Below are 20893 nucleotides of genomic sequence, written 5' to 3'. Positions count from 1 at the left end.
TTACTTTGGCTGTCGAAACTCAGCAAACTAATGTAGTAGCCTCTCATGAGGCTACTACATGAGATCTTTCATGTTTCAACAATTTAATGTGCAGATCTTTATCAAGATTGATAAAGACTTACACATAAAATTGTTTCTTGAAAGTTTTCCTATATCTTTGCCATATTGGTTAAGACATAGGAACAATTGTAAACTTAGTAAGAAAAGCATAAATGAAAACTTTCCTTCATATCTTAAAGCAGAAAACATGATTTTAGATAAACATAAAAAAAATCAATTTAAAATTCAAGCCTATTCAGCTAATGTTATCCAATATGTTTAACTGCTACATTTTACTTCACTTCAATGCAATCACTTAAACTTCTTCTTGAACAGTTAACCTTACGTTCAGTTTTCCTTCTAAACAAGATAAAAGAAGGTAAAATTGATTTGTTGAAAGTTTCAAAATTATTGATGGAAAATAATTCTTTATCAAATGATATTATTGTTTAATTTGATGAAATATATTTGCAAGAATGCGCAGAGTATTGTGGAGGAGAACTTATTGATACCAATAATAAGAATGAACTTCATAGAGGTATTTTGTGTTTTATAATAATTGCATTCAAAGAAAATATACCCTGCATTATTAAAGCTTTGCCAGTTGACAGTGAGTGGTTAAAAGATGAAATTTTGAACTGCTTAGATATTTTAACTAAGAGTGGTTTTAGAGGTATTGTATGTTTCAACCTACTCAAAGTTATTAAAGCTACATGATCCAAATGGTCAAAGTTCATTTATAAATTTTCAATCACAAAAAGTTCATTTTTTGATGTTGTACACCTGATAAAAAATGTTAGTAATAATATGTTAAATAGTAAAAGATTTATTTTTCTTGAACTCAATTTTTGTTATTTTTTTGATGATATTGCTTTTAAGTCAGGTGAAATTTCCTGGAAAATGTTGCACACTGTTTACAAAAAGGATGAAAACTTAGATGCAAAGTTAAGAAAAGCTCCTAGATTTTGCAATAAAGTTTTACACCCAGGCAAATTCAAACAGAATGTTCAGATTGCACTTGACATTTTTCATGAAACTACTACAGCTGCTACTAAATCTTATCTTCCGAATTCCAAAGATGCTTCCAGTTGCATCTTTTTAACATGTGGTGGACAATCTCCAAACCAATAGACCAATTTTATTTTAGTAACAGAACTGGAAGAGCAGTGATTCAAAGTGATAAAAAGCCTGAGTTTTGCGTGCAATGGAACAGAAGTTTTCTTGGGAGAGTTCAAAAATTTCTAACTGTGAAAACTTTACCTTCTCAGCTCAAGCATCTTAAGCTTTACAAATTTTATTTTCACTTTTATTTATATAAAATAAAAGTGTTTTGGCAAATATTGCCAAATGAGTGGTGGCTGGTAACTGGTAAACTTGAAGGATGTTATATATAGTGAAAGAATAATAAAAATAAAAAATTTGGCAAAAGAATCAATCAATATTATAGAAAATGATATCAAAGTTGATGAGACGAAACAATCTGATGAATTTTTAAATGATATAGAAGATTTAACTTTGAAAAAAATTATAATCTCTGATGAATCCCATGAAGTTGCAGTGTACATTACTGGATATATTGTAAAAAAGTTAGTAAAAAAATTTTGAGATTTATACTATAAATATTACTTAGTAAACCTTGTAAAAAAACAACTTAACAGAAATTTGAACTCAAACACAAAGATAAATCTTTTAAGGGTAAAACTAGGAATATTTTTTTTGCATTATGTCATGATTGTGTGTTTTAAATAAATTTTGTTTATTTATTCAATTAAAAATATTTTAGAAGCAGTTTCATTAGTTTTGCAGTTTATTAAGGGATTTTTTTTTTCTATTTCAGATGATGTTGCTAAACAATTTGCAATCAATAATCTTTCGAAAGCAGAAAAACTCAGGGTTACTATAAATGCAAAAAATTTTGCATTTATAGTAACCCTACAATAAATTCACAAAATAAATAATATTTGAATATTTTATCAAGAGATGGACTGATATTTCCATCATTATATCTTATTGATTATGTTTGTGATGGTTTTGCATATATTGTGTTTTTGATATTTAAAATAGTTGAAAACTGCAAGACAGAAAAGCAGTTGAACTTTTTCTCAATATTACAATGAAGCATGGAGCATTTTTATGTTTCACCCATTGGATAAAAGGACGAGCTGATGTTCACCACACTATTTCAAACATATACTTCAACAATAATAGAAAAGTTATTACTGACTTGGTTCATAATGACAATACAGTTGGTTTAAAAAAAAGACGAAGATTCAAATAAGTTTTAATATTTTTAATTTGTGTGGCTTCTTGTTTTTGTTAATTGAGTTAATTGCTTTAGACTAATTTTAATGTTTAAGTAAAAGAAAATTTGCGTCACATGTTATTTATTTGGTTCAAATTCCAAAATTATTTTAAATTACTTAAAAAAATAATTATCTTAATAAAGTTTATAATTTCTCTCCTTGTATATGTTTTTGTATTTATGAAGACAAAATAGAAATACTTCATTAGTATACTTTTTATATATCAGAAGTAATATTCCTTATCTATATTGATATTGCGAATTAAACAACTGCATTCATAAATAAAAAATATTATTTATTTTCGTTTTTAAATCCAATTTAGATGTTTTTGTGAATGTAAATATAAACGGATAAATGGCCTTCTATTTTTTCAGCAAAAATGCAGGATGCAAGGCCGTGAATTTTAAATAGGGGATGGCTGAGCAGTTAGAAAATTTCAATAGCTTTCGTTGCTTGTGTAGTATGAGACTTTTTCAAATTAATGTCATTAGTAAATTGCTACAACCAACACACATGGATCCCTGTAAATGCACAAAAAAGTTGAAAAAACTTCACTTTTTTGGAAGAATATAGAATTACAAGATTTGAAAGTATCATTTTAACTGCAAAAAAATTGGCTAAAAAAATACACACAGAAGAGGTTTGCAAGGTTCTGCTCTATTAGCTCCAAATGCAAATCAATATGCATGTTTTTTTTAGTGTAAAGTTTTTTTAATTTTGTATAATTGGTACTTGCCCAAGAGATGCAATAGTATAATAAGTAACCATTAATGAAAGAAAATATAACATAATAAAAATGTTTTTGTGATTTAAAATTAAGAAATAGTTTAGATTTATAAATCATTCTGAGATTTTTTGATTTTTTTCAAGACTTTTTTTTCACAAATAAAAAGTTTACCAAAGATTCCCTTTTGAGAATAGTTTTATTTGTAATAAGATTTAGTAACTTCAACATGAAGCTACCAGCAGTCTTAATTAATTTACAAAAAAATGTAAACTTAGTTTTGTCCACATTCAAAGGTAGTTTGATATTTACTAAACACTTATTAATATTATCTAATGTTTGTTAACAAGTTGAAAATTTTTATAGTATCATTGCAATAATAAAAAAAGATTACTGTCATCTGTAAATAGATTTAAATTTATCAGATTTAAAGATAAACATAGATCATTAAAGTATAGAAGAAACAATAATAATAATATTAATAAAAATAATGAATAAAATAGCTTTAATAGTCTTATAATAATAATAGCCTTAGGAAACCCCACAAGTTATTAACTCTTTAAATTAAATGCTTAAATGATTAAATGCTTCTTTTGAACCATAACATATGAAATGATATTGTTTGTTAGATTAGTTTAAGGCTGCAGAACTAAATGATACAGTTATTTCTCTTAAAAACATTTAAAGTTTTAAAAAGACATGTCGAAAGAATTCTTTTTTTTTAGTACGTTATTTTTTAAAACACAATATTTCAGAAAAAACAAAAAAAATTATAAAACAAACCTTATTACCATCAGTAATGAGCTTTTCAATATCGCCATCTAAAAACACCTCTTCCAGTTTTCCAGTCCAACAATTTTCATGTTCAACTGAAAAGTTTATTTTCAAATCATCCAAACTATTTTCTTTTATATTTGAATAAAAATAATGATCAAATGACTTTAAATCGTTTATAAATCCTGAAGGAACAGCTGAATCCACTTTTCCAAGAAGCTTTGATTTTAAAAAAAGTCACAATTTAAAATTAATTAAAACACATAGCTTTAAAAACAAATGACTATATATATATATATATATATATATATATATATATATATATATATATATATATATATATATATATATATATATATATATATATAGATAGATATATAGATCACTCATGGTTGCTGGACGGTACCAGGTGACAGAATTTTGTGAAAGGCAACTAAAAATATTCCTTTAATACAATACAGTCACCCAAAAGGGTGACTATTGATTTTTATTGGCAGTTCTAGTTGTTGTTTTTTTTAAATTCAAGAATTCTATAAAAAAAAAGTAACTATCTAAAATAATATAACTATATTTTGAAAGTGTCAAGGTTTAATTTCTGCATTTTCTATTATTAATTAGAACATAAGAAAATTGTACGAGCGTTTAAACGTAATCAAAAAAACATTTTCTAAATAAAAACTAAAATGTTTTATTGTTTAAACAAAAATACTATTTTATTTTTATTTTTTTACAAATTTTATTTAAGGATTTAGAGATTAAGTAATAGAACTAAATTTTTCATTAAAAAAAATACTTTGACAAGTCTTGTTAAGAAGTGTTACGCAGCTCGCATTTTTTGTAAATGTTAAAAGTGTTCAGTTAAACAAAAACTTTTTTGTAAAATGTAAATGTCAAAAGCGTTCAGTTAGGTGAAAACATTTTATTTGGAATATTTAAATTATCTTTTAATATTGTTTATGTAACATTTATACAGAAAATATTAAGTCGTAAAAAAAGCTGTAGGTAAAAAAAGCATTTAGAGGTAGTCCATAAATTACATCATGCTCTAGTAAGGAGAGGGGGGAGGAAGGAAAGGGGGTCAGAAACTGTATGATGTAATTTATGGACAACCCTTAACTGCAACTGAGAATTTTTTAAAGAAAAAAAATTGTTTTATAAAAAAAAAAAAAATTAATTTTAAAAGACTTTGAATTAAATATGATTTTAAAAATTTAAATTTTGTTTTGTAGGAATGTAAAATAGTAAAATGTTGAATGTAAAATTTAATTTCAAATGAATGTAAAACAATTATGCAATTTTTAATAAAGTTTTTTTCTTATAGTCTGCTAATACATTACATTAAATATGTTTCTCCATCATAGATTATAATATGCGAAAGCAAATTAAAATCTTTTTTTTTTTTTATAAAAAAATGAGAATTGTTTGAGAGAATTCTTTTCACAAATGTATTTAAAAGTTTCTTATTAATTCAATATCATGTAAAGTTCTTTTGACATTTTTGAATACATTTTTGAACATAAATTACATTTACAAATATCTTATTGGTAAGTGATAAAATCTATTTATAAATTATTTATAATATTTACTAAAAGATCATTGTGTTGCATAAACAATAAATACTACATTAAATATGTAAAAATTAAAATAAATTGTGATAAACAAACAAAAGATTATTTTAAATATAAGATTGTTTTAAGAAATAAATTTTAAGGAAATATATACTTTTCCAAACACCAAATTTAGGTTCCTTTAATAATTTTTATTTTTAATTAGTTCAAATAATTTTTAACGCGATTTAAAATTAAATTTAATTACAACGCGATACTTTGAAATATTTTTAAAACATTAAAAGTTTTCAGGCTCCTGCGATAAACAAGTTCTTAATAAGATAGTTGATGTAGCAGCACTTCCCTGTAGCAGTAGGATATAAGATAGTCAATGCAGCAACACTCCTTGCATGTTTTACTTATTTGCAAGTGGATTTTTCCTAATAAAAAAACACCATTAAATAAAAAAAAATTTTCAAAAACAAAAACACCATTAAATAAAAAAACTTTCTATTCATAATTATAGTGGTTATTTAAAAAACAATATTACTTAATGTACTTGCGCATTTTGAACAACATTAAAATGTCGCTTAATTGTTGATGTTGCTTAAATGTTAAATAAAAGCACTGAAAGGTTTTTTTTTACCATTAAAGTCTTTTTTGACTACTATATATATACATATATATATATATATATATATATGTATATATATATATATATATATATATATATATATATATATATATATATATATATATATATATATACATACATATATATATATATATAAATATATAAATATATATATACATATATATATATATATATATATATATATATATATATATATATATACATACATATATATATATATATATATATATATATATATATATATATAAATATATATATATATATATATATATATATATATATATATATATATATATATATATATGTGTGTATATATAAATACATATATACACATATATAATAATATATATAAATATACATACATACATACATATACATACATACATATATACATATATACATACATATATATAAATATACATACATACATACATACATATATACATATATATATATATATATATATACATATACATATACATACATATACATACATATACATATATATATATATATATATACATATATATACATACATATACATTTATATATACATACATATACATTTATATATACATATATACATTTATATATACATATATATATATATATATACATATATATATATATATATATATATATATATATATATATATATATATATATATATATAATATATATATATATATATATATATATATATATATATATATATATATATATATATATATATATATATATATATATATATATATGACTTTAACAATTTTCTCTAAAGAAAATGTAGAGATCACATTTGGAGCCCTTTATTACGACTTAAGGTTTATTAATAGTAATAAGGATATAGCATGGAAAATTAAATAGTGTACATGTACAATCTGAGCTTGAGTCAAGTTCTTAATCAATTTAAAAAATGACTAAAGTATCAAAAACTATAAAACATAAAAAAAAGCATAATTATCAAGTTCTCTAAATCTATTATTCACTAATATTGGTGGTCTTCAAAATAACTTTTCTTTTGTTGAGTCTTATCTCTTGCAAAGTTCACCTGACCTACTTGCTCTTTGTGAGACTAATTTGAGTTCGGTCTCTTCTTGTGATCTTAGTGATAGTTATCTTTCTTTAACTCATGAAGAATCCAATAGCCACATGTTTGGCCTCGGCATCTACATTCATGAAAAATCACCCGTTTATCAGGAAACTAGGTTTGAATCCAGACTATTCCTTTATGTGTTTTCGTTTAGCACCACTTCACTCTATCACCTTTCTCATTGTTCTATGTTGTTCTCCTTCATATCAAGACTGCACTCTTTTTTATCTTATTTCTGATCTAATTGACCACGCCCTTTCTCTTCATCCTTCAAGCCCTTTCTCTTCATCCTTCAAGCCCTTTCTCTTCATCCTTCAAGCCCTTTCTCTTCATCCTTCAAGCCCTTTCTCTTCATCCTTCAGTCAACATCATTATTATTAGTGACTTTAATGCTCATCACACTGAATGGCTTAGTTCTAGTGTCAGTAATTCTGCAGATGTTAAGGGTTCCAACTTTTGCCTCTCTCAACCTCTAACACAAATAGTCAACTTTCAAACTTGCATTCCAGACAATCAGAATCATTTACCTTCTCTACTCAACTTATGTCTTGTTTTTGATCTTAGTCAGTGCTCAGTTTCTCCACATTCACCCTTAGGTGCTTCTGATCATTGTTTGATCTCATTAAAACTATTATCTCATTCTTCTCCATCATAAAAATTTCCCTATTATTGTACCTCTTACAACTACTTTAAAGTTGACTAGGACTCATTCCATGATTTTCCTTGTGATGGCCTTAGGGTAGTAATCTTTCATCTTCCTGCTGACAAATGTGCTTATTATGTAACTTCTTGGATTCAGGCTGGCATGGAATCTTTTATTTCTTCTCGACAAATTAAAGTCAAGCCTCACTCTTCTCCATGGTTTTCCTCTCATTGCACTGCTGTGACCAGTGTGATTTCCAGTCGTGACCATTACTTCCATATCTATTGCCAAAATAACTCTATAGAAAATAGACATCTGTTTACTATAGCTAGAAACCATTGTAAAAAGATTTTGTCTAACGCCAAAGCCGGCTATTCTCAGGTTCCAAAATCGAATATATCATCTCAAAAATTAGGCTTCAGAGACTTCTGGAGAATCTTTACCAGTGTCTATTAATAAGGGAAAATCTGTTATTCCTCATATCTCATATGGTACAGATTTTACAGCTAGTATACCTGGACTATATACCTGTTATAATCTTGCAGAAGCATTCTCTGGAGCTGCCAACTATACTTTCAAAACTATTTAACAAGTGCCTATCAGAGTCTTGCTTTCCAGCCTGCTGGTATCTGGTATCCCTATTTTCAAAAATTCTGAAGAACAATCTGACTCCTCTAACTACCATCCCATTAGTCTTCTCCCTATCATAAGTTTTTGAGTCTTTAATTAACAAACACTTAATCTCTCATCTTGAATTTAATAACTTACTTTCTGATCATCAATAAGGGTTTCTCAAGGTCTTGTCCCTGGCCTTTAGCCAGGGATAAGATCTTGAGACTTTTTTATAATTTACATTAACAATCTTCCAGAAATTCCCACATCTAAGGCACTGCTTGTTGATAATACTACCATTTATTCTGGTCTTGATAAGAAGCCAACACTCTTTGATTGCTTGGAGGGGGAATTTGAGGGGGCTCTCAGTGGCTGGTGAACTTTAACTCAGATTAAAAATAATTTTTTTCAGCTAATTGTTATCACAACAATATAGGTCTTTCTATATTTATGAACTGTAATGTATTTTATTAAATTAACTCTTACATTAGATCTTTCTTGGAAACCATATATCAAATCCTTTGCAAAATTAACATCTGCTAAGATGCTAATTTTGCAAAGGATTCATTCTTGTGTTACTCATCATTTGATTAAGTCTCATCATTTTACTGTGACTGTTCTTAAGTGTTCTTATTAGTCTAGTTTTTTAACCCCAAAAATATTATAGAAATGTGTAACAGTCAAGTAATAAAGAATTTACAAAAACAAAAATATTTCATAATGCTCAACATTTAGTTTCCAAAAAAACTGATTTGTTTAACAAATTAGTAAAAAAATTGATTAATTGCCTCTTAGAATAACTGGTAATATTAATTAATATAACTATTTCCAGGTATTCTACAAGACCATATATTGGGCTCTGCCACAGTGGTTAAGAATAAGTAAAAAAACATATTTTTCCTTCACTTCCTTATATTTTTATTTTGTATATACAAATAGTTAAAATCTGGACTGTTGTACAATACAAGTTCAAATCCTGCCACCGTCAACTTTGCATACCAAAGTACTACTCAACCTGCGCTTGAGTAGTACTTTGGTACGCAAAAATGTTGGTCAATATCGGACGCTTGTGACTATTTGTGGCTGTTTCTATGCTAAGCCAACAATATCTTTGGATATAGCATTGTATAGAAAAATATAGCATAAAAAATCAAATTAAAAAAATAAAATAAAAATGAAACAACTGTAAAAACTTCTCGAAGCTTGAAATTGTAAGTTTTAATTGCACATTAAAGCTTACAATTTCAAACTTTGAAATTGTAAGCTTTAATGTGCACATAAAATCAATTAAGCAATTAACCAATAAAGCCAAATAAAGAAACAAAAATAATTAAAAGAATAATTTACTTTACTTTTAAATATTGCAATTACCAGATCTTTTTCTTAAAAATATTTTGTATAAAGTTTAATCAATTTATTTAAAACTTAAATTTTAAAGTTTTTTTGACTGATTTTTTTTAACTCTTTAATTGACTAATATAAAACAGTTGAATGCTATTATTGTTTTTATTTTTTTTTTTTCAAACTTTTTCCAAAAACTTAAAACAATATTTGTTTTTTACTTAACATATTTCAATTAATTACAATTATTTAGTTCTAAACTGATTAAATTTTAATTCTTAATTATTTTAGTAAAATTGTAAATAAAACTACTTGATGAAATAAAATTATTACATAAAATAGTAATTATTTTATAACAGGGTAAAAAATTTAATGGAGTTTTTTAGGTTATGGTTCTTTTTGAGAGCTCTCGACTAAAAAAGAACAAAAAAAATATTTTGAAAATCACCAGTAAAATTTCACATACTTGCTTAACCAGAACAGTTGCAATTTGCAAGGAAATATTGCATTCTTCGCTCAAAACAACTTGGGCTATAACTTTTCCAAAAAAACGTATTATCTGCAATCTGCTCTCTAATTTTTGTTTAAAAACACTGTACTCTGGTAATCCTAAATATAATAATACATAAAAAAATTTTTTAAATAATTTTATGAAAATTTTTAATGACTTAATGAAAAGAAGATTAACTCCACATTCTGACTGTTAACCTTCTAAATAAAAAAAACATCTAGTTTTCATTTTCACCCTAAAGTTGTATTTTCTAACAAAGTTCTGTTGTCTAACTAAGTTCTGTTGTCTAATATAAACCAAAATTAAAACTTTTTGAGAAATCTCAAATTCATTTTGTTAATTATTTAGCAACTATGCAAAATAGATATTATAATATCAAGATTTGAGATATTAAAGATTACCTTAAATTTATAATTTTTCTAATTTTTTTTTTACAGATTTTTATAGAAAAATTTCAATATTGAAATCTGTTATTCTTTATAAATTATTTATATTTTTATGATATTCAACTCCCAAGGTTGAGAAGACCGCTACAGATGAGGATACACTTTATCATAGTTACAACCCTCTCTCAACTCATTAACTCCAAAACAGGAGCCTTAAAGGACAAAGTCGTTGTGCAGAGAAACAAGTTAAGAACATTACTGCAAGGGAAGTAGTAGGGGTCAAAAACAAAAACTTCTCGCTTATGAAGTAAGCGCTCTATCACTACACAACTACAGCATAATATATATATATATATATATATATATATATATATATATATATATATATATATATATATATATATACACACACACACACACACCTATAGTATCACTTATGGACACTTACTGGGACATTAGTATATTGGGGACATTTTAGTGTACCCGTAAGCATCATTTTTTTGTAAAAAAAATGTCCCCGTAGGCAACTTTTATAGATAACAAAAAGTAACTACATCGACTATCAAATAGCCTGACTTGCAGCGGAGTGCTGCTACATCTACTGAGGTTTGATTTGGGTCAACATCAAGGTCAGGCTTAGAGTTACGGTAAGGTTTAAATATGGTTATATTACTGTAATTAATTGCTTTTGTAAACAGTTGAAAATAAAAATGAAATATAATAAATAATAAATAAAAATAACAAAAATAAATATAAAAAACATATTTTATAATGAAAAAATAAATTTAAATATGTATAAATAAAAATAAAAATATGATAAAAATTAAAAAATAATTATATTTATGATAAAAATAGTATAGAAAAAGGAAAAAAACAAAACAAAACGGGAACAAAAAAAACATGTCCCCATAAGCGCCGACTAGGAGTGTGTGTGTGTGTGTATATATAATATATATATATATATATATATATATATATATATATATATATATATATATATATATATATATATATATATATTACATAATGCACTCCTAATACATTGTTCCGTTTAGCAAAATATGAATGTGCACAAAATTTTAGATCATTTGATGATGTTTCGACCCCTGCCCAATGTAAATATCTAATTTACTGAAGAAATAACTAGTTTTCAATACTAAAATCATAAAAAAATATTTATAATGCAGTACAGTTTAACAAAAAGGGAAGATTAAGTTTATTGGAACTGAAAGGTATTATAAAATATTGTAAAATACATAATAATAGTAACAATATAGTTAGTACAATTGTAAATTACATGTAAGTCATATTTTTTTAAAGTAAAATTTAACAGCTTGTAATAAAAACTGTTCTTCATTATTTGAAATAATCAATTCACCATTTTCCATCATATAAAATCTTGAATTAATTTTACAGCCCACTCTGACAGATCATTTACACTCAACTTTTATACCCAAAGATACTAAGTGCAGTGTCAAAAACAAAGGATCTTACATTTCCTGAAATGTCCTACTTATTTAAAAGTTCAAATGTAGCTCAAGCTTGCTCTTTCCCTGTTGTATTTATGATTACTTAGATTCCAAGAAATTTGTCTTCTTCAAAGTCTGGCATGTCTGATACTGAAGCATCTTATCTTTCCTTGTTTTCTTTTCTGAAGTCTAAAACCAGTTTACCATCCCAATGCTACATTTCAATGTACAGATGAATGTTTTAGTGCTTTAAATTTAACCTTAGTTGATTCTTCCTTACTTCTTATACTGCTTTTCATGTGCATTTAACTGAAAGATTTGCTTTTTCCAGAGCAACTCCACCTTCTTTAATAGTTGCTCCAATGAATGCTGTTCGTTGACTAGCTAATAGATTAAGTCTCCCATGGTTGGTATTTTATATATATATATATATATATATATATATATATATATATATATATATATATATATATATATATATATATATATATATATATATATATATATATAAAGTATTAGTCAAACATCAAACATATAAACACTGCATATGAAATATTTCTTTCTTTTATTGTTTCTATTAAGTAATTTTAATGAAGATACACTAAATTTAAGTTTAATATTTTTAGCACTAGAGACCTTTCAAAAAATCATCAGTAGTTTTTTGAAAGGCCTCTTGTGCTAAAAAATATCAAACATAAATTTAGTGTATCTTAATTAAAATTACTTCATTAAAATTACTAATGGTAACAAATAAAAGAAATAAATGTTTCATATGCAGTGCTTATATGTTTGACTACTACTTTATTTATATTGGTTATTAACACATTTCAAATTATATATATATATATATATATATATATATATATATATATATATATATATATATATATATATATATATATATATATATATATATATATATATATATATTTATATATATATATGTATATATATATATAAATATATATATATGTGTATATATATATATGTATATATATTACGTATATATTACGTATATATTACGTGTGTATATATATATATATATATATATATATATATATATATATATATATATATATATATATATATATATTAGGGTAGATCATTGAAAAAATGTTGACTTTAGATAGTGATAATTTGTTGCCTCTGAATAATATAAAGTAGATTGGATAAAAATTTTTTGATTTTTCTATGTCTTCCTTTGCCGCCAGGGGGCCTAAAATCACCATATTTGTATATTTTTATGCTTTTTATCATTATTTAGTTACATAGTAATTTGGTTATAAAATTTAACCATGAGTAGTGTAAATTGTTGCTCGTGAACGATAAAAGTTAAATCGGAAAAAAAAAACTCACTTAGTTTTATCTTCATTTGTTGCTAAAAGACCTTATTTTACCATATTTGTGCACTTTTAGGCTTTTTTTTATTGTTATTAAATTACTTAGTGATTTTTGTTCTAAAATTATTAAATTTTATTTTAAATTGTGATAAATTGTTACCATTAGATGATATAACAAAAATAGAATAGTAATCAAGTTTTTTTTGGCATTCTTTTTCCGTTGAAGAACTTATATTGTGCATTTTTAGGCTTTTTATTGGTATTTAGGTATTGGTATTTGATCATAATATTTTCAATACTTTTAGAAATAAAATGTCTGGATTTATATAATATCAAGAATGCTATTATAGATTTTTTTGATGGAAAAAAAATATCACTTGATAATGTGTTAGCTATTGGCTCTGATGGAACTAATGTAAATACTGGTGTGAACAATGGTGTATAAGATTGCTGGAACTGCATTTGGGATATCCAGTTCAATGGTTAGTGTGTATATTTTAATAAACTACCATTGAGAAATTTAGTATTGCATTTAGATGGCACCACTTCAGGACCTACTGCATTTAGTGGCAACATTGGGAAAGAACTTTTAAATTGTTACGAGTTGCAAATTGTCAAATTTAATGACAGACAGAATAACTTACCAAACGTTCTACATAAGGTTGTGACAAATAATATTAGCAAAGATCAGCAGTATCTTTATAACATGTGCAAGTCAATAGAAATAAGTGAGGTGAAAGAAAGTCTAAAAAAAAAAAGCCAGGCCCGTTGGTTCATTTTCAATGGCTGACAACAGCAAATCGAATCCATCGTTTGTTTGTTGCAAGCACTCCTCCTTTTACCGAGCTTGTAATACTTACTGATTATATTCTTTGAGGTTATGCACTGGTGTGGTTCTTTATAATACTGGAGCCTCAATGTTACATAGGGGCAAAACACTCATGGCGCCTAACTTAATTCTCCCACTTCCTTTCTGAAAGCGATTGACTTATAGTTGATAAATGCATTCAAAGAAATGCATATTATGGTGACCCAGAAAATATTTTTATATCAATGTTGATGGATGAACGAAAAGAAATGAGAATTAGCAGCTAGAAGTATTAAATTTGCGATGCGCAGTTTCAAATTCTACTAAAGTAAGAAATTTTAAAATTCCTCTTCTAAACTTTGATGCAGTTGATTACTTTAGTCTTGCAAATTGGGAGGAACACCTAAGGACTTCACCCCTATGTTAAAAGAGTTAAATGATGATTTCATTAAAAATGCAATACAAAATATGCAAAAACTGATTTTCCATACCATTCTCAAAATGTAGAAAGATATGTTCAATTGGTTACAAAAGCAGCCACATCTGCATCAGGATAAATGAAAAGAGACAGATACATTAGAGCAAATCTTTTATCTAAGTATATTCCACACTTTGCTTCAAATAAATAATTGGAATATGTAGAATTAATTGATCAATAAATTCTTTTTTTTTTTTCACAGAACTTTTTTAAATAAGTACAATAAAAAGTACATATAAAACAGCATTTAAAAAAATTTGTAATTTTACGAAATTCTTCTTGTGCGTAATCGTGCTACTGCATAAAATTTTGAGTTTTAAAGCAATTTTAAAAGTTTGACCAAAAAAATAAATAAAATTATTGCATTTTTTGAAGAGCAGAAACTTTTATGTATCATATATTGAAATATCAAAAATGGCTTATTTTCAATTGGACGGTGGCAAAGGAAGGAAAAAATAATTTTAGTTTTTTATTTTAATTTAATGACATTTAGATGTTAGAGCAACATTATTTTGCTATCCAAACTAATTTGAATGAAAAAAATGCAATAATGATCTATCCTTTTATATATATATATATATATATATATATATATATATATATATATATATATATATATATATATATATATATATATATATATATATATATATATATATATATATATATTGATAAATGTTGTATATTGCTGGAAATACAACTCTTGTCTGTTTAAGAGTGATCAATATCTTTTTGAAAAAAATAGATCAAATAATAATATTAAAATATTTTAAATGAGAAAATACAACTTTATAATGGAACTTGAAGTTTCATGCCATTCGGCAATCATCAGCCATATTATTCACTGAATAATATGGCTGATGATTGCCGAATGGCATGAAACTTCAAGTTCCATTATAAAGTTGTATTTTCTCATTTAAAATATTTTAATATTATATATATATATAAATAAATATATATATATAAATATATATATATATATATATATATATATATATATATATATATATATATATATATATATATGTATATATATATATATGTATATATATATATATATATATATATATATATATGTATATATATATATATATGTATATATATATATATATATATATATATATATATATATATATATATATATATATATATATATATATATATATATATATATATATATATATATTATGGTGTCACAAAAAACAACATTTTTGAAAAATATATGCAAAGACCCTCTGTGAATATAAAATATTTGCAGGGTTTATTTTTTAAATTCTTTTTAAATTTAAAAATTTTTTTAAATTTAAGATTATAAAAAAGAAGCTTATTAACTAAAATAGAAATAATGCATTTTTACTAATTTTTTTAACAATTTTTTATTTTTATATAATAAATAAGGTATTTATAATTTAATTATTATTTTAGAAATTTTCATATGACTTCGTTTCATTTGAGACTCAACGTAATACACTTTAAAAGATTTTTTTGTTGATAATATTAGGAACTCGTTAAATGTTCAAGGGTCTTGGGAAACCCCTAAAATAATTTTTATTCTAAAATTTCTTTAAACCAGTATTTTTTTATCATATAGAACACATTAAGGAAGTCTCTGCATTTATTTTTCAAAAACTATTGTTTCTTGGGACACCTTAATATATATTGATAATTTGCGTGTTCAAAAATGTGCTGAAAAAATCAAACTAAATAGAAGAAAAAATTCTAAATAAACAAATCATAAACTGAAAGGAAATACAATACCTTAACAAATAATAAAGCAAATAAAAGATAAACCAGAAAAAATAAAAACATAAAATTAATTTATGCTTTTTTTTTTAATTTAAAAGTGTTTCACTCAATAAAATTTAGAAAAGATTGAAGTTTTTTAAGTGCGAACCGAAGGTGCTCGTCTGGCTGGTCAGTTCTGACAAAAATATTTTTGAGCTTTTTTTAAACCCCAGTGGTCTTGAACCACCCTACTGTTACTATTGTTCCTTATAGAGAGTAAAATATTGTGGTTAACTTGTTTTTCCATACAGCTGCCTTGTTTATCAAAGCAATACGACTAGAAATTTATATATGAAATTATATGAAATTCCTTAAATATGCCCCAAAGAGTTTATATGCCAAATTATAAAATCTAAGAACACTAGGTTTAATTTCTATAAATATTGATTGACATAAATACCTTTCACTTGGTATAATGAATAGCTGTTAGAAATAGGTCTAAAAAGATTTTTTAATAAGTATAAATAAGACAAAATGACTACAAATATAAATATAAGCAATCAAAAAAACAAAAAAACAAAAAAACAAAGGTTTAAGAAGAAGAGTTAGTTTTTATATATAAAATTTATAAAAAATGTTTTTCACTTTAGTAATTCACAGTAAATTAGGTAATTTATTTTTTAATAATCTAATAATAATGGTAGTATGAGACAATATAAAACCTATTAATTTTTTCTTTTTAGCTTAAATCACACTACATCAATTTTCTTTTTAGCTTAAATCACATCAATTTTTGTTCAAATTGAAAAAAATTTTCATTAAAAGTCAGATTAGAAAATGTTCAGAATTTCTGACCATTTCAGTACTTAAATTAAATGCTTACATATTTATAAAAATTGATCTTTTGCTACCTTTTGCTACCTTTGTAGCTTGCTAATCATCATAACTTAATAGTTATTTAATTTTTTTATTATAAATGATCAACAATTTAGGGCAAAATTATTTACTATCTTTATTTTAAAATTTTTTCCTAAACACAGTAGCATTTAGGAAATGATTACAACTTAAGAAAAATTAGAAGCAAATATAATTTGTTACATACATATAACAATTGTTGTCTCCTTTACGTAACAGCTTCATTTCAGGAGAAGAAATTTGCTTAACAAAAGACTCAACAAATTCTCTTTTCGGACCAAGACAAGAACCTGTAAATAAAACTTCAATTAAAATATTTTTACATGAAATCACTGTTTAACATAATAACAAAAAAGTATTAATGAAAAAGTAACAAAAACCTTACTCAAATCATTTCAATTTAAAACTAAAACTAACTTGTCAATCATATTAAAATCTTTTTATTCCTTTAAACTTTTTTACTTTATTCTAACTTTTCAATAATATTCAATAATTTTCAATCTTTACTTTATAAACTTTAACTTTTTTGTAATGTAATGTAATTTACATTGCAAATTTACATTACATATTGCAAATAATATTATCTTTACTTTATAAACTTTAACTTTTTTGTAATGTAATGTAATTTTTAGATAATTTACACTTTCATCTGAACATAATGGTTACATAATTTCTGTCATGGATCCAGGATTTTTTGGTGTTTGAGCTAACTTCTAGACAGACCAAACTCCAAACATTTGTATGTTTATATTTATGTTAAATAAGACTTTGCAAAAAATTTCAATGATTGGGGGCTGGGAACAAAAAAGTCCTTTAACTTCATCCCACCCCAAACATGAATTTTAAGTTTCATAGGATTATCTCTCAGCGCTCAAAAATTATGACCATATAAAATTTTTAACCCTCTCAAATTGAGGGGGGTTTAAACTTTATATGGTCATAATTTTTGAACGCTAAGAGATAATACTATGAAACTTAAATTCATCGATGAACATAAGTATAGTTGAGAATAGTACAAAATTTTTTTATCAACTTGTTGCCCCTCATGTTTGGAGTGCGGGTGATGAAGCTAAAGGGCTTTTTTGTTCCCAGCCTCCAATAATCACAACTTTTTGCAAAGCCTCATTATTTGACATAAGTATAAAGATAAAAATATTTAGAGTTTGCTCCATGTCTGGAAGTTAGTTATCTCAAACACCAAAAAATCCTGGATCCCTCACTGTCTGTGACTATTCTGATAGGGAGCAAATGTTAAAAAAAATAAATTTTTATTTTATTAATATTAGTGTCATTTAATTAATTATATAATTAAAAGAAGCTTTATATAATTAAAAGAAGGATTAAAGGAAGAGATTTTACAAGTTCAAAACTATTTTCATATTAAACAAATAGTCTGTTAAATTAGTAGACAAAAAGTTGCGCGCAGGAGTTAGTTCTACACAAAAAGTTCTACATTTAAATTAAGCCTCTATTTGCTAGATTAAATTTATTGTTATATAAGTTGTTTCATTAGGTAAGGTAAATTTTTTATTTATAAATTAGTAAATAAGTAATGAAGTAAACATTTTCTATATACAAAAAAATTTAAAACTTTTTTAAAGTTTCATGTTTTTTGGTTTCCTCAACATGTTTTTTGGTTTCCTCACATGTGTGCAAAATCAAAAAAAAATGGATGTATATAATAATTTTTTACAAAATTTAACAACAATATTAGTGAAGAAATATTATGCTACAAAACATGATGGAAGCAAACTATTTGCAAATAAAACGTGAGAACAAGTTTTAGTAAAAAATTAATAGCTTAAGAAAAATATTGGTTGCAAAGATCAGATGGATAATGATTGGCTGGGGCCTATAAGAGAGTTAAAAAATACTGGTGCTATTTCAACTGTTAATTGTAAAATTCGTAGGAAAAACTTGAAATTTTTCAGTGAAAATCTATCAACGAAAATCTGCAATCATAGATATTATAGGTACTTAAAACATCAAAGGCTGGAAGTGGAAAAAAGAAAACTTTTCATAAATCCAGTCACAGGATTAAAATGTAAATTTTAGTTAAAAGATAATACTACTCAAGGTAATACTTTTTGTGTAAAAAAGATTTAATTATTGAAGGAACTTGACAAATAAAGAAATCGCTAAAAGTAATGGCAGATAAAGACATGTGCATAATTGAGGCATAAAACATATTGTGAGAATTGGTTGTATCGAATTTTTTACAACTTCCTATTCAACAATTTTACTATCAGTCAACGATAAACCTACCAATAATAAATTTAAATATATTTAACAAAAGAAATTGGCATCCGAATTCCTTGAGTGAAAAGCAGTTTGCAGCTGTGGTATAAAGTCCTATTGTTTTATAAAGTGACTGCCAATCTCTAGAACAAAGAATGTTTCCAAAAAAGACTTTTTCTTTTTATAAAAAACTGACAAATCCTAGACACTTATTAATAAAAACTTTTGTTGATAAAATTGTTTATTATAACATCAAAGTTAAATATAATCAAAGAAAAATTATTGTATTTATGAACATTAAGCTCAACATGTCTATCCTTCCCTAAAACATGAACTTCTTTACTCCTTGTTCTTTTTAAAAACATAATAATTATGAGATCAACTTCTTTACTCCTTGTTCTTTTTAAAAACATAATAATTATGAGATCTGAATGAAATGATTATGAGAATGAAATGCTTTGCTTATTGATCAAAAACTTTAAAATATTTTAAAATATTAAAATATTAAAATATTACTTTAAAAATATTGCTTCACAATATAAGCATGAAGAAAAAATCAAAAGTTTTCATCTTATTTGCAATACATTCAGCTAAGTTTCACTTTTTTAGAGGTATCTTGAGCATTCTCATTCAATGCTATCAAAATTGCATTAAAATTATTAAAAATTGCTTTAGCGGCATGAGACTTCCAATGCAATTGTGATAATGATCTTAGTACTTTTTTTTTCCTATGTGTTGCTTTAAAACACCCGTGCAATGTGGAAAATTTGAAAAAATGTTTACATTAATTGTATAATAGAAAAAAAAAATTAATCTTTAAAATTAACAGTTTGCCCAAATATGCCAACGAATGCATCAAACAGTATACATTGCATGCTCATTGAAATTCAACATAAGATTTTAGGGTAAGCAGAATAATTCTGTTGACCAGCCTCGAACCCCTTCTTCATCTATTAGGCTGTCGTAGATGAAACCCTGTGTTACATTGTTTCCTGCCTAGGATGATGAATGCTGGATCTTCTTGGCTTTTCTCATAGGTTTTTGCTTGTGCCTCCTTGATAGTGGCTATGTAACTCTTCCTGTTATCTCCTAATGAGGGTACAGCTCTAAAACTCAATTTAATGGTTCTGAGGCCAGCTGGCAGTAAAGTTTTCCGAACTGTGATAGCTCTCAGAGAGGCTGATTCCATTAACAGCTGCAAAATATCAGAGTATTAACAGTGCCATGTTGCACATGGATGGTGTCCTTGTTAATGCTTTTGGTGCACTTTGTCGAGGCCACATAAGGAGTCCTAT

General features: G+C 25.1%; 1 protein-coding gene across 4 annotated transcripts in view; it reads right to left on the bottom strand.

Moving 5' to 3' along the window:
• The window catches only part of LOC101238367 (uncharacterized), an 81454-nt gene that overhangs the window by 5688 nt on the left and 54873 nt on the right, over window positions 1–20893 (bottom strand). For 2 of the 4 annotated variants that reach the window (XM_065804700.1, XM_065804699.1), the window contains exons 9-12: window positions 17548–17650; window positions 16906–16943; window positions 10195–10337; window positions 3850–4059 (exon numbers count right to left, since the gene is read on the bottom strand). In XM_065804700.1, coding sequence (XP_065660772.1) covers window positions 3850–4059; window positions 10195–10337; window positions 16906–16943; window positions 17548–17650 — 494 coding nt within the window. Of the gene's footprint in view, window positions 1–3849; window positions 4060–5261; window positions 5828–10194; window positions 10338–16905; window positions 16944–17547; window positions 17651–20893 lie in introns of those variants that run through there. The other 2 variants (XR_010640637.1, XM_065804701.1) reach the window with 2 other exon arrangements.

Source organism: Hydra vulgaris, chromosome 09, assembly GCF_038396675.1.
Source record: "Hydra vulgaris chromosome 09, alternate assembly HydraT2T_AEP".
NCBI lineage: Eukaryota > Metazoa > Cnidaria > Hydrozoa > Anthoathecata > Hydridae > Hydra > Hydra vulgaris.
Note: the sequence above shows the minus strand (reverse complement) of the source record. Positions and strands in the feature narration are given on the sequence as shown.